Here is a 12,361-nt window from a genome sequence, read left to right as displayed (position 1 = left end):
TCAAGGCTGGGCTAATGATACACGCTGAAACATCTTGGCATATTAACTGATATCAACATTTACTTTCCTTTGTTCGGGCAGCTCCATGCAAAGGCCAACTTACGGTTCATAATGGTAATTCTGTGGACACAGCTCCTTACTATATTCGTTCTCGCGGCTTTTGGCACAGTGTCTGCAGAGCACTACGATATTGCCTCGAGGGCAAATACATCTATACCTTCAGAGATACTGCAACCATACGGATTGTTTGAGCGAGCTTTGCCTGCTGGACAATGCGCCGATGGATAGCCATGTGCTGATGGATCATGTTGTAATGGAAACAAGTATTTGAAGCAGTAGCTAAGCAGTGTTGACAGAAGCTAACCTGCACCATCACTTAGTGGATATGTTTGAAGCCATTCCAACATATATATCATCTTACTAACGTTTGCAGTGTGGACTTGATGCAGCACACTGCACTGTTCCCCCCATGTATCTCGAATTGTGACGCAAAAGTAGAGTGCGGTAGCTGGGCCCCGGTCGCTGGAACTACGTGCCCTCTCAATGTTTGTTGCGATCAGTATGGTTATTGTGGAGTAACATCTGTAAGTCCATGTCTACTTTATGTGAGTCTCCTTCTGATTGCGATTGTATCAGGAATTTTGCTCTACGGGGTGTCAAAGCAATTGCGATCAGCCACCTGCGACGGCGCTCAGCAATGGTAATGTGACGAATCTGGTCATGGGGTAAGCTTCTTTTGTTGCTCACATGGCTGGCTATTAACTTCAATGCAGATACTTCTCTGCTTGGGCGCCTCTCCAGAGAGGATGTAAGCCTCATATCTCGTTCTACTGTGAGGGGCTTATTAGACTCACTGTACTTGACAGGCAATCAACGAGACGTTTCATTTATCAGAACTGATTCTATAACCCATCTATACGTTGCATTTGGATACATCACCCCAGATACATATGAGATCTTCCCGATTCCAGGCTCTGACATGGCTACATTCTTGCAAATCATGCAACCGAAGCACAATGCGCCTGGACTGCGAATATATCTTTCACTTGGTGGATGGAGTAAGTCTATGTCAATGCCTTTGAGGATAATCCAACAAGAGTACAAATTCTAATACGAATGAAACTCAGGCTTCAGCCACAACGGAACCGATGGTCAGCCAGTCTTTGGAGATTTGAGTAGCACTCCTGCAAAGAGAAGCACCTTCATTACCAACCTTGCCTCGTTCATGCGACAGTATGGCTTTGATGGCGTAGACTTAGACTGGGAGTAAGTGCTGGCGTTCTAGATCATCAACTCTAGACTGACAACCGTTAGGTATCCTGGAGCTCCTGATCGAGGAGGTACGACGGCTGACACAGCAAACTATGTTGCTCTACTTCGGGATATTAGGACCTGGTGGGATGCTCAAACATCTGGATGGGGTCTTTCATTTACCGCTCCCACTAGCTATTGGTAAGTTCTGCTTCTCAATGTGCATGGATGGCTTTTGAGAACGTGTGATAGCTACCTTCGCTGGTTCGATATCGGAAACATGACCCAATACGCTGACTGGGTCAATTTGATGACATATGATTTACATGGCAGCTGGGACTCACCCGAAGACGACATTGGATCATTTGTATACGCTCATACAAATTTAACAGAGATATCGGCAGCTCTTACTGAGGCCCACAGCTAGCTAGCGGACAAATCCGAGAAGCGAAAAGTGATTTTCTGATTTTCTGATTTTCGCACTGGCGCCCCGCACACCCCCCCCCCCCCTCCTCCTCCCCAAGGCAGAATTCTAATTAGGGTATAGCACCATACGTACTTTCGGTTGTTAACGCAATAATAGTAAGGCTGCTTGCTTGTCTAATTAATAAAGTAAGAGCCCATACTACCGCATAAAATCATACCAAAATTAAGGCCGGATAGTATAATATAAAATTAAGATATTTATTATAAATTACTATAGTCCAGGTAACTACAGGCTATAAGCCCTTCTAGGATAAATGCTATTAATAGGGGTTTAATAATTTCCTTAATATTCGCGAGATTAGAAATAGAAAATTAAACTATTAAAATAACTGAGAAAGCCGGCTTTATTATTTTTTTTTAGTAATTAATTAATAAAATTATATAGGGGTAATATTACTCGAGTTTTTTAGTACTTATATATTATTACTAAAAAGTATATTATATAGTAAGCATATCCTAAACTTAATCCCCTATTAAAATAACTTAGTGGATTTTATTAAAATAATACTATAAACTTTTAATAAATCTCCCTTACGGTATATAAAGCTATTACAAATAGGCTATATAAATATTTAGATTTAAGATGAAATTTATCTCAAATGGATTAAAGATTTATATGACATCTTGGTTTTAATGCGGTAAATATTGTTTCGTCGGTAAATTATATAGAATAGAAGTATCTAAAATATGATGTACTTTATAATAATAGATTTGGCTTTTCTTTATTATATGGATTAATAATTACTGGTATTGTGCTAGAGTATAGATTTATATAGTAAATATTTAAAGGATCTTAAGGATTTTCGGTTTATATACCTTAATGTATCTTGAGGTATTACGTGTCTATTATGTTAGAGGGTAGAGATGTCGTTTTTTTTTTTTTTTTTTTTTTTTTTACTAAATATTAATTAAGAAGAAGATATATAAATTAGATTAAAAGAATTTATATGCGAATCTTTAGTTAATCCGTGATATGGTTCCGACCGCGCCTACTTATCAGGAATAGAATATCCTAAATATGGCTACTTTAAATAATTAGATATGCCTTTTCTTTATATATAGATTATAATCCTGTATTTATCTAGGAGATATAGATAAGGAAATACTTAAGGATCTTAAGGATTACGGTTATATAGCTTTAATTACTAGAATTATCCATATATATAGGAAGCTTGATCTTATTTATTATATAACTATAATAAATAGGCAAGCGGCGGACAAGTAACTATTTGTAATACTATAAAGTAAGCTAAATAATAGGCGGGTTATAGGTTATAGATAGTAGTATTTATATATATACTTCTATTAATAAGGTTTACTAGTAACCCGGTTAGTCTTTCTATACTTTACTATTTTGCCCTAGCTTAGAAGATTAGGGCCTTATTTACTAATATATTTTGTTATTTATAAGGAGAGCTTATATATAATATTATAACTCCTGGATCCCGAGGTAATTATACTATAAATATAATAGATATAGTCTAAAAAGGGAGAATATATTATATCTGGGCCGGACTAGATTTAGTTAATTAATAGATATAATAAGCTATTACTATTTGGGATCGAGATATATACTTATATTAATACTTATTTATATAATATTATTTAGGTATATATCGGAATCTCTAATTAAACTACTTATTTGGTTATATAGTAGTATTTTCAGATTTATACTTAAATAAGCTACTACTCTTACTTCTTTAGGGCTAATCGAGGCTCTAAACTCCCTTTTATTACCGAAGTATACTTTGTATTCTTACGGATAGCCGATCCGTTAGTTATATATATAGAGAATTACTTTATTTTTAGGAAAAGCACCGAGAATTAGTAGGTTAAATTCTAGTAGTAAGAGCTTTAGAAGAGCTAGTTATACTAGTAGTATATAAGTAATTCCGTTTCCCTATATCTGCCTCTTATTCTTTCTATTATTAGAAGGAAGTATTAGATACTAATAATTATACCGCTTTTTATTAAGGCTATTAGGTCTAGTATTATAATACCAGATTATATAACTAATTCCGATTAGTATATATAGAACTATTTTCAGGAACTAGCCTATACCAGGAGTTATAATTACTAATACCTATAGGACCGGATTACTTTACTAGTACTTTATATATAGTAGATCCAAAACGAGATATATAGGTTTATAGACTTATAGAATATCTATAGGATTAGAAAAGACAGATCTAGGCCTAATATAGTAGCCGGTAAGCTATTTAGACTATATATAAGGCCCCCAGGCAGGATATAGTACTGGGGTTGCCCTATAGATATAGAGCTTTATAATATAATCCTTAATAATTATTTAGTTTGGGATAAATAATATAACCTTATATAGCTCTATATAAATAGTTTACTTATATACTAATATAGATATTAACGAGTTTTTACTAAGAGAAATACTAGAGTAGTACTATTAGAAGCTTATATCTTATAGTATAAATATAACTAATATTTATATAGGAGATACTAATAGAAACGGTAACCGACTATATATTTAAGCTTATTACTAGCTCTAATATATAGTCCGGGTATATATAGCCTCAGGGCAGCTGCTAATATTAGAAGAGTCTAAGAAGCTAACTAGTAGATATAATATTACTATTATACGGAATAGGATCCTTAAGTAAGTTATTCTAATAAATATAGAGTATATAAATAATATATAGGCCAGAAAAATACCCGTATAGTTCCTAATAGTCCAGGACTTTACCCAGAAATGGCCCTTTATTAGTAATACTTCTAATAATATGAAATAGTTAAATGAGCTAGTTACGAAATAACTAGATATATTAAAATAGGTATTATTTATTATTAAATATATTATTTTTAAAACCCCCTTTTTACTTTTGAGAGTAATACTAATAGAATTATTAAGTTTATCTACTATATAAATATTCTATACCTTTAAATTCTTATCTCTTAAAATAGTACTACTATTTCTCAAAACCTGCCCTAATACTATATATCCTATAGCCGAATACTAGTATAGTAATATCTAATATTATGAGTTCTATTAATCTACTAATAATAAATATAATATAGAAGCCGCTGCTTTACTTATCCAGAGTAGTAATACTAGTAAACTTAAACCTTATAGTTCTGGAATTCCGTTCGTATCTATTTTTCTTTTTATACCTGGAATACTTTAGATCTCTAGCTTTTCTTAGTATTCTTATTTTATATCTTTTCTTCTAGGAATATCTACTATATCTATTCCTCTAGTTACTATTATTATATAGCCGCCAGGTATTAGTTCTGCTTTACCCCAGGCTTCTCCTATTCTAATAGCCCTATAATTACTCCCTTTTATATTTCCTTTTATTATAAGCTATATTACTTGACCTAACTATTCTTTTAGTAATACTTATACTATTATATAAGCTTAATGGACTATAAATATAAGAGTTACTTAGGCTACTACCCAGGCCATAGCTCCTTATACTAGTAATAGGCTACCTGAAGCCTTTTAAGGTCTTATAAATTAAAATATAACTGGATCTAGTCTTATAGAATTATAGACTATAGTTTTATAGCTAGTTCTCTATAAGTAGGTATTTAATAATATAAAGAATTAGAGAGCTAAGTAAAGAACTATCTAACTTTCTAAAGAAGTTAATAGTAAGTTTTCTCCTATTTCTTTTACTAGATTCTCTATATAAATTCTAATAGATATTTTTTAATAGGTAGCTTTTAATTTAAAATAAATAATTAAGTCTTTTCTATCCTTTCTAATATAGTTTCTTAGTAGCTATTCTCTTACTTCTCTTTCTATATTAGTAGACCTATCTACTATTATTAATTTATTAATAATATAAATAAACTAGTATTTTATACTAGTCCTAATAGTAAAAGAGCCTAGGAACTTATAGTCTTGCCAGATTCTATCCAAACTATCTTTAATCTTTCCTGCTATAGTATATATCTGGGCCCTAAAGATATCTAGATAATTTTCCTTATTTTATACCAGAATAAAACTCTATATAAAGATATTCGTTTTAAAATTACTTATAAAGAGCTAGAAAATGCTTAGAAAAAGACTTTATATAAAGATCTCTGTCTTAAAATTACTTATAAAAAGCTAGAAAATACTCAGAAAATATAATAACTTAAAAAGATTAAATAATAGACTAAGGAGGCCCAGAGAGCCCAGAAAAGTATTACCTGCTAGTATAGGTATAAGACTTTAAGAGTAAAGAAGAATCTAATAAACTAGTAAGTAAATAAAGGTATATATATAATTCTTTCCTTTAATTCTGGCTCCTATTCTTTATTTCTTCTATAGACCCTTTTTTGTTTTTAGATTTAATTAACTTATATATATTAGGATTCTTCTTTATTTACTAACCTCTGGGAATTATAAGATAATACGGAAAGTACTACTAAAAGTATTACTAAAGCTAATCCTAATAGTAATAATAATAATAATAGTAATAGGCTATTAGATCCTCCTTTAATTTTACTATCCTCTTTTCTAGTAAAAGGAACTATAGTTAATCTTATGGACTATATAAGTATTACTCTATAGTAATAGATATATTAGAGATATAAATATACTATTTCTCTTCCTTATTAGATATAGAGAATTAACGGGTATAATATCTTTAGCTTTATAAGTAAAACCCAAGGTATCCGGGCTACTATTAGTACTTCGCCTATTACTTCGGATAGAAGTCTAATTATTATTATTAAACTCTCTAGGCTAATTAATCTTATTTCTCCTAAGCAAACCCATTATATAAGGTCTAATAAATTATATATGAATATCTGCCGAGGTTAAGGTAGTTAAGAAAAAATAGGCCTAATATCTAATATACTTTTTCTTATATCTTATAATTAGCTTAGTACTATTTTGGGTCTTATTTCCTTACGGATATATATATACTTGGAATTTATAATTAATATTTTAAAATAATACTCTTTAATTAGTTCTTATATAATTTAAAAGTCAGGCTACTAAATTTAATGCTTTTATAATACTTAAATTTACTCAAGTTTATAAAGTCTTATAATTATTAGGGCCTTTATAATTCTTTACCTTTTAAGTTTAATACCTAAATAGTATTATATACTTTACCTTTAGTATAGAGGAGGCTCCTAAAAGTCTAGGGTTATAAAGGAATTTTTATATTAAGGATATATTATATTATAATAATAAAATTATAAGTATTTATATATAAATATATAATATATTAGACTAGCTATACTAAAAACCATACTATATTTATATATAAAGTTACTAATTGCTTTATATTAATACCGGACCCGTATAGTTATATAACTTTATATAATTAGCTAGCTATAGAAAAGCCCTAAAGCCCGAAACTTATAAAAAGTCTTAAGGGCTTTAGGGCTTCCGGATTATTACTAATACCCGGTATTCTTTAGGAAAAGAGTATAATATATTCTATAATAAGTAATTTATTATAGACTACTTAACCTTTAAATTAAGTAAGAAATCTAAGGGCCAGGCTTGTAATTCAAGTCTTATTAAGGTTATTAAAGTTTTTGCTAGCTAGTACTATAGATTTAATAAAAATATTACGGGAATTCTATAGATTCTATTCTAATCTATCCAGAAAATATATATAGTATATTTCCTTATTTATTCTAATATTTATATATGATTCCTAAAAGCCGAACTATTACCTAAGAAAGAAATAAAAAGGCTACACTAATATCTTTAAAAATTAAAGCCTTAATAAGTCTATCTAGAAAAGCTTACTAATTTTTCTAAAAATAATTCAAGAAAAATTTAAGTTTATTATATATTATAACTTATATAACCAGGGATAGAAACTATTTTAATAGGCCAGAAAGAGTTTCTTATATGGCTTACTTATATAACCAGAGATAGGGACTTGAGTTTATTATATGGAATTACCTATATATAGAGATTCCTGCTATAAATTCCTTATTTGGATTAATTAGTTAAATCTATTTTTAATACTAAATCTTTATTAAGGTAACTTCCCGCTTCCAGAGGCTTTAGATAAAATAGCTAATAAGTTTCTTAGCTATTAGCTAAGACTTATTAGCTAGAAAATCTATAAGTAATAGACAAGATTATAAAGCAGAACTCCTCTAACTATAATACTAAAACGTTTTATTATAATATAAAGTAATTAGATATAGAAGCCCTATTAAATATAATATATCTCGAACTATAAGTTTATAAGATAAATATAGGAAGTTTTAGTACTTAACTAGTACTATAGTCTAGCCCAAAGGTGCCTACTATTCTTTATACCTAATTTAATAGGAATAAGAAATACCTATATTTTAACTCAAGAAATAATTAGGACTTTTATATAAACTTAGGATAATAGTTTATTCTATAGAGAGAAAATAGACCAGAAATACCTATACTATATTAATCTTTAGGAGAAGTTATAATAAATACTATAATTCCTAGAATACTTTTAAGAAAGCTTTCCCGAACTAAAATAGGCTAGTTTATAATCCCGAAAGATCTATAAGAGTCTTATATACCCGAAAGTATAAATATTTAAAGTAAATACTATTTGAGTCCTAACCTATAATAAAAGGAAAGTAAAGTATATAAAATAAAATATATAAAGCAAAAGTAAAACAAAATACTAGGGTATTTAATAAATAAAAAGCCTAACTATAGATTATAAGAACTAGTACTAACTAGGTATATATACGGTAATATTAAAGAAGAGGTAAGATAAGGAGAACTAAAAAGTAAGATTAGTATATATTTTATAAAAGCGAATAGAGAAATATCTAAATAGCCCAAAGGCGAGAAGTATATATTAAAAAAGTCGAGATTAGAGGGAAAAGGGCTATTTCTTATAAGAATAAGTTAGTATATATTTCAAGATAAAGAATAGGGGTACTTAGTAATAGTCCAAAGGCTTTTATAAGTATTAAAGGAGGAGAGGAGGTATTAAAGTTCGGAGGGATCTAAATAGGAGTTAGCCTCTTTTTTGGAAGTTCGAGAAAGGATACTCCTAAAGAACCCAAAGGTATAAGAGGTATTAGAAAAGGAGAGAAGGAGATATTAGAAAAAGAAAGGAGGGATCTAAAATTTAGCTTTCTAAGGAGCAAGTAGATTAAAAACTTATAGTATAGGAGTTCTAGATAAAAGTAATTCGGAAATAGTAATTAGGTACTAGCTTTTGGTATTATTAGTAGAAGTATTAAAGGAGAAGGAATAAGAAAGAGGGGTTTAGAAAAGGAATAAGGAAGGGTTTAGAGGAGGAGAGGAAGGTTATAAGGTAATTAGATACTAGCTCTTAGTATTAATAGAGATATTAATAAAGATATTAATAAAGGTATTAATAGAGAAAGTATTAGTAGAGGATAGAAGCTCTTAGTATTAATAGTAAAGTCGAAAAAATATAGAAAAAGAATAGAGGTTTTAGAGTAAAAATAGAATAGAGTTATAGTTTTATAGAAAATAAAGTTATTAGTATAGGATAGTTATATTATTATATAATTCCATATTTACTTTTACTATTTATTAAGAATATATATCTCTTAGAAGAAAGTATTATTTAGAATTCTTAAGCCTTTCTAATTTAATAACTATATATTCGAAAAATAAGAAATAAATATAATTATATATACTAGAATAAGGGAATTCTTCTTATCTAAAAAATTATAATTATAGTATTACTAAATATAGAGATATAGAAGTTTATATAATAAGCTATATATAGAGATTTAAGGAAATTTAAATTACCTTGAATTATTTATAATTAGTAAAGTAAATTAGCTAATTATATGGGTCAAGTATAGTTTAATTATTATTAGTATATCTTAGCTTTTGCGAGTTAATAAGAAAAAGAATATTTATATCTTTATTTTTATAATTATAATACCTAAAATTATAATTTTTTTAATATTTAAATATATTTAATCTAGGGCTATTAAATACTAATATTTCTATTTTTAGGTATTATTTATTATAAATTTATTTGGATTTAAATAATTATATTAAATATATATCTTTATATCCTAAAAGTAAATAATAAAGATATAGCTATACTAGCTTTAATCTTAGCCTTAACCTTAATCTTAATCTCTTTCCGAAAATAACTTTAATTCTAATATATAATACTATTATTAAAGCTTTTCTTTATTAAAAACATATTAAATATGGCTTTAGGTAGCGGTTCTAGTAAAAGCAAAAGTAGTAGAAAAGGTAATAAAGCTATAAATAAGCAGAAAGATAATATTTATAATATACCTTCTAATAATCCAGACTTAGTCTATAATATCCTCTCCCGTTAATACGTTTAACTAATAAACCCTTCTACTTCTTAACCTCCTCCTTATATATAATCTCCTCTTCCTTCTCTATAATAATACTTTAATCTCCTTATACTATCCGATAATATTACTAAAGTAGAAAGCAAATTAATAATAAGGCTAAAGTTAGAGAGATAGAGCTATACTAGAGCAGGGAGCTAAAGGAATTAGAGAAAGGCAAGGCAAATCTAGAGGCAAGCTTAGTATATACTTGCGGAACCAAATCCTCTCAAGCTTATACTACTTATAGTAATAAGAAAAGACCGAGGGGCCCTTTTAAATACTATATAGTTATAGAAGGCGAATTCGATAGTACTTATACAAATTATAGATATAATAATAATAGTAAAGTCTATACTTTTCATTAACTTAATACTAATCCTACTAAGTCTGGAAAGCCTTACTCTATATCTATAAAACCCTTTATACCAAAGCCTTAACTACCTATAAGATATAGAAAGCGAGTATAAAGACAGATATAAGGTCAGAAGGTAATAGGGAAGGAGATTATAGTAGAGGAGGGTAAGGATACTAGAGGAGAAGGGAATAAAGGAGATATAGATAATTCGAGTAATATAGGCAGTACGGAGAATATAGAGAGTAAGGGAGATGGAGATATGCCTTATAATCTATAGGATTTGCCTTATGGACTATGCAAGCTAAGGGGGGGTTAGGAGTAGTCGAGAATAAGGCGTATATGCTGTACCTTTTTTTTTTTAGGGGGGGTGTGGGCGCGAAAATCAGAAAATCAGAAAATCACTTTTCGCTTCTCGGATTTGTCCGCTAGCCCGCTAATGGCCTCAGTAGCTCTGGATCTCCTTTGGCGAAACAACGTTCCGGCTAACAAGGTAAATTTGGGTCTCGGGTTCTACGGGCGATCATACACTCTATCGGATCCATCCTGCTCATCTCCCGGCTGTCCATTCAGTGATCCAGGTTCGTTACTTTTTGCCCTTTCATTCTCAATTTTTAAGTTTGTTTGCGGGCTCGGCTCCTGCCTGGCTCGTGAAACTTCATGAAAACTTCCCTGCTTATACCATATATAGGCATTGCCGGCAGTTGCACGGGAACTGCTGGGATCCTGTCTTATGATGAGATCGAGACAACTTTGAGTATGTATCAACTGACGACCTACTATGATGAAATTGCTGGCGTGAATTACTTCTCATGGAACCAGGATCAGTGGGTATCTTTCGACGATGCCCGGTCCCTAAAGAATAAAGTGGATTATGCCAATCAAAATGGACTTCTTGGTATCTTCATATGGGCGCTAGATCTTGACGACATGAATCATGACGCACTGAATGCAGTTTTGTATTCGAAAGGCGGTCTTGGCGCATTCAAACAACAAGACGGTGTTGGACTCAATGATTTTACGAATTATACTCGAGGATCAGGAGCTTGCTTCCTCGGTGAATGTAGTCCAACACCAGGTTGTACTGGACCTTACCAAGCCGTCGGACATCAGATCAGATGCGATCAACAGGGTATGTATCGACAGGTTTGTTGCCCAAATACAAACACTCCGAATCCAAATATATGTACATGGCGTGGAGGTAGGTGCAAGGCCACTGTGTTTGAGCGTCTTATGACTAACAGTACTCCTCAGCCGACATTATACCTTTGATTTGTGATCAAGGTTGTATGAGTGACGAAGTTCTCATCGTCGAAAATGATTGGTACTACACACCAAACACCAACGGCAACGGAGATGCAGCCTGTTTTTTTGGCACGGAAGCAAAGTACTGCTGCAAAACGGTGAGTTTCTCCTCCGTTTATACGTGGTCATCTAATCGTTGCTCGTAATAGTCCGAAACCGCGTAGCAAGCTTGTGGCCCTGTGACAGGATCGTGCCTCCTAGCACCAATCGATCCAAATACCGCTTGTCCTGCCGGAAGGAATTTTGTGACATTCTCGGCAGGTGAGTAGTATAAATTTATCATATCAGCACTGGGAGTAACTTTATACAGGCAGTTGCACTACTGGTGGTTGGATGCCGTGGTGTTGTGATGAGGGGTATCCTGCTGATTGCAGTTGGGCGGACTGCAAAAATCCAACACAATGTCCACAGAACACTGTCCCCATGGGCACGTCCTGGGAAGGGGGTGGGACCGAATGTACATCGACAACAAACTGGTTTTGGACAGAGAATGGTTGGCACTGGAGCACCGATAACACTCCCCAACAACTATGCTGCGAGGCTGGATCTCTGACGATCTACTCTCAAACACTCCCAGCACCACTCGAGTCAGTATCAGGAACCACCTTAGTCATTTACTCAGTCTAATATCCATCAGTTGGATATTCCCGACTCCAGGGCCCTCTACTGACAAACAGAGTT

The 12,361-nt window shown here is 31.6% G+C and overlaps 1 protein-coding gene across 1 annotated transcript; it reads left to right on the top strand.

Moving 5' to 3' along the window:
• Positions 1–443: 443 nt before the first annotated feature.
• On the top strand, positions 444–11,647 carry K444DRAFT_596660 (glycoside hydrolase family 18 protein; the record flags this gene model as incomplete). Its single annotated transcript, XM_024878446.1, has 8 exons — positions 444–584; positions 637–700; positions 849–1,058; positions 1,128–1,266; positions 1,315–1,452; positions 1,504–1,618; positions 10,773–10,956; positions 11,067–11,647. 8 exons carry the CDS (start codon positions 444–446, stop codon positions 11,645–11,647), a joined length of 1,572 nt encoding a protein of 523 aa, XP_024731797.1.
• Between the last annotated feature and the right edge of the window lie 714 nt (positions 11,648–12,361).

The sequence above is a fragment of the Hyaloscypha bicolor genome (genome assembly GCF_002865645.1).
Source record: "Hyaloscypha bicolor E unplaced genomic scaffold K444scaffold_126, whole genome shotgun sequence".
NCBI classification, from domain to species: Eukaryota; Fungi; Ascomycota; class Leotiomycetes; order Helotiales; family Hyaloscyphaceae; genus Hyaloscypha; species Hyaloscypha bicolor.
The sequence above is the reverse complement of the archived record's forward strand: the minus strand, read 5'-3'. Positions and strand labels throughout refer to the sequence as shown.